The 2,962-nt window shown below is 40.8% G+C and overlaps 1 protein-coding gene across 1 annotated transcript; it reads right to left on the minus strand.

The window, feature by feature from the left end:
• Positions 1–664: 664 nt before the first annotated feature.
• On the minus strand, positions 665–2,455 carry LOC110884426 (O-acetylstemmadenine oxidase). The gene has a single exon (XM_022132141.2). It carries the CDS (start codon positions 2,407–2,409, stop codon positions 823–825), a length of 1,587 nt encoding a protein of 528 aa, XP_021987833.2. The 5' UTR covers positions 2,410–2,455; the 3' UTR covers positions 665–822.
• Positions 2,456–2,962: the final 507 nt, after the last annotated feature.

Below are 2,962 nucleotides of genomic sequence, written 5' to 3' on the forward strand. Positions count from 1 at the left end.
TCGGATCAAAACCAGTATGGGTCGAAACGGTACGGGTTGAAACGATGCGGGTCGAAACGGTACGCGTCGAAACGGTACTGGTCGAAATGACGATTCGAAACAGTATGGGTCGAAAGGTATGGGTCGAAAGGTACGGGTCGAAGCGGTTCACGTCGAGACGGTACGCGTCAAAACGGTTCGCGTCGAAACGGTTCGATTCGAAAAGTTACGGGTCAAAACGGTTCGCGTCGAAACGGTTCGATTCGAAAAGGTACAGGTCGAAACCGTTTGCGTCGAAACGTTACGGGCCGAAACCGTTCGCGTCGAAACGGTACGAGTAGGTATTGTTCGTGTCGAAACGGTACTAGTCGAAACAGTTCGGATCGAAACCAGTCGAAACGGTACGGGTTGAAACGGGTCGAACCGGTCGAAGATTCCAATGAATTTGCTTTAACCATCACTAGTGCTCTAGACTATCAATAGTGCTCTAGTGGTGGCCATGGGTATTTAAGTTTCACCAATGGTGGGCCCGGGTGAGTTTTCCCCTTCTGGTCTCAAGTTCGGGTCTGGATGATAGGAGTTTCTCATTGAGGGGTTTAAATTAGGGATCAATTGTTCGAGGGGGTTCTGTAGCGCGAACCCGGTTAAGACAACGTATGCTAGACCTTCCGACATTCACGAATAATTCACACCTTTCAAAAAAATATATATTAGTGATATGCAAAGCAATTAAACAACTTAAGACAATAATAAACAACCATCTGAAGAATGTCTAGTTTATTCATCAAACAGTAGAAAAACAGTTTAGTACTTATGAGATCCATAATCTAGCAGCACGCCAAATCACAAGCTTTGGTATGAACAACTGCCACAGTTCTCTTCACTCATGATCAGAGGTGGGATACTCTGCTCATAGAAGAAGAAATTATCTGGATCAACAACACCTTTCACCATAGCTAACCTCTCAAAATTGTCACCAAAATACTTCTTTCCCCACTTCATGGCATTTGAGTAAGTTGCGTTACCTGCATTATCGTTTTGACCTAAATCCAAATCCCTGTAGTTCACATATGCTGCTCTTGGATCCTTTGACACATATGGTGTCATGTTTTCATACATCTTTCTCATCCACCTTATACGCTTTTCTGATGACTCAGTGCTGCCATCTTGCCATTGCTCAAAATATTGTATGCTATACAAATTCCCTTTCCGATGAGGGTAAGGAATTTCTGTTTCTTCAATCTCATCCATCTTCCCGCCGTGTGGTTCCATTATAAGAAGCGGGTTGTCCCCCTCTAAACACCATTTCCATATGTCTTCAAGTTTTTCTTCTGGTATCGGTTCTTGCACATAGTCCGATTTAGCATTAAAGTAGCTTTTGGCCTTGTGTGTCCTATCTATAAGGACATCAGTGCTTGACCCTTTTGGATAGTTATCAAAAAAGAGTATCGATTCGATCCAACTCATTTCACTGCAGTCGCTTTCCTGTAAACCCAACTCAGGGAAGCTATCTGTTACAGTTTCAATGAGCTTGTCGACATTTCCAAGAAACATCGAGTTGAATATTATTTGCATTGTTCTGTTTCCTGCCTCATTTAAACCAGGAAGTGCTATAACTCTTATGAATAAATCTTTACTCAGGTTGTGCCCAACGTACTGCCACCTGTTAAAAAGACTCGAACCACCTTGTTCTATAGTCCTGGAAAGACTAAAAACCGTAACTTTTTCAGGGACATAAACAAGATTCACTTTCCAAGCCACTACAACACCAAAACTCCCACCCCCGCCTCCTCGGATTGCCCAAAACAAATCTTCTCCCATAGATTCCCTATCCAGTACTCTCCCATTAGCATCGACAATCCTAGCATCGATAACATTATCAGCCGCTATACCGTACTTTCTTATCAAAGTACCAAACCCGCCTCCACTTATTTGACCACCAACACCGACGGTTGTGCAGATACTTGCTGGAAATCCAAGATTTGGACTTGACTGGGACACCCAGTAATAAAGTTCACCAATAGTTGCACCAGTTTCGACCCAAGCAGTGTTCTGAGCCGACTCGATTGTTATTGACCGCAATTCTTGAAGGTCAAGAACAACAAAAGAGGATTGATCATATGATGTGTATGAAAGGCCCACGTAATCATGTCCACCACTTCGAATACGGATTTGAATCTTGAATTGTTTCGAACAAAGTATTGTAGATTGCACATGGGAATATGTTAAGGGTGTGATTATAGCGAATGGTTTTGGCGTTGCAGATGTAGAAAATCTAAGGTTTATGAGGGTTGACTGAAGCACAGATGAGTATTCTGTATTGTTTTGGGTGAACACAAAATCTGAGGTTGTGGTATTTGTCTCCTGGGATAGGCACTGCAGAAAACTATCAGCAAGTGGATCAGAAATTGCTGAAGAGAATAATACCATTAGAGCCCCTAAAAGACATGGTAGAATTTTAGTGATAACATTTAGCTCCATGTTTTAATTTTTATTGTTGAAGGATACTCACCCTCATCTATATATAGACCAAGTATCCTTATCTTATAATATATTTAAAATCTATTATGATTAAGATTGGTGGTGGCTAGTGTCATCTTTGTATGATTAATAAGGTTAAGTCAACAATATACATTACTTTTTCTGTACTTCAGTCATCTTACAAGCTTGATAAACTTTTAAAATAATTTTACTAAACGTGAATTTGCTTCACTCCATGCCCATGGTTCTTGAAGGATTCACATGTCCACAGTCATTTAATATTTTTTTATTATCATAAGTGGGTTAGGTAGAGACTTGAAACTTGTAGTTTTGTTATTATATTTTTATAATGGCGATATTATTAGAAGGCTAAAGCAAGATGCTTAGCCATTGAAAAACATACAGCACATAGGAAATGAAAAAAACCCCAGCAAGTTTTGTTATTATATGAGATCAGGGGTGCAGCTATTAAAGGGTCGGGGGCGTCTGATCCCCCGAACTT

This window comes from Helianthus annuus, chromosome 1 (assembly GCF_002127325.2).
Source record: "Helianthus annuus cultivar XRQ/B chromosome 1, HanXRQr2.0-SUNRISE, whole genome shotgun sequence".
Lineage (NCBI taxonomy): Eukaryota > Viridiplantae > Streptophyta > Magnoliopsida > Asterales > Asteraceae > Helianthus > Helianthus annuus.

Coding starts and splice junctions, on each gene's coding strand:
- LOC110884426 (XM_022132141.2), bottom strand. CDS start 2,409: ATGGTATTATTCTCTTCAGCAATTTCTGATCCACTTGCTGATAGTTTT.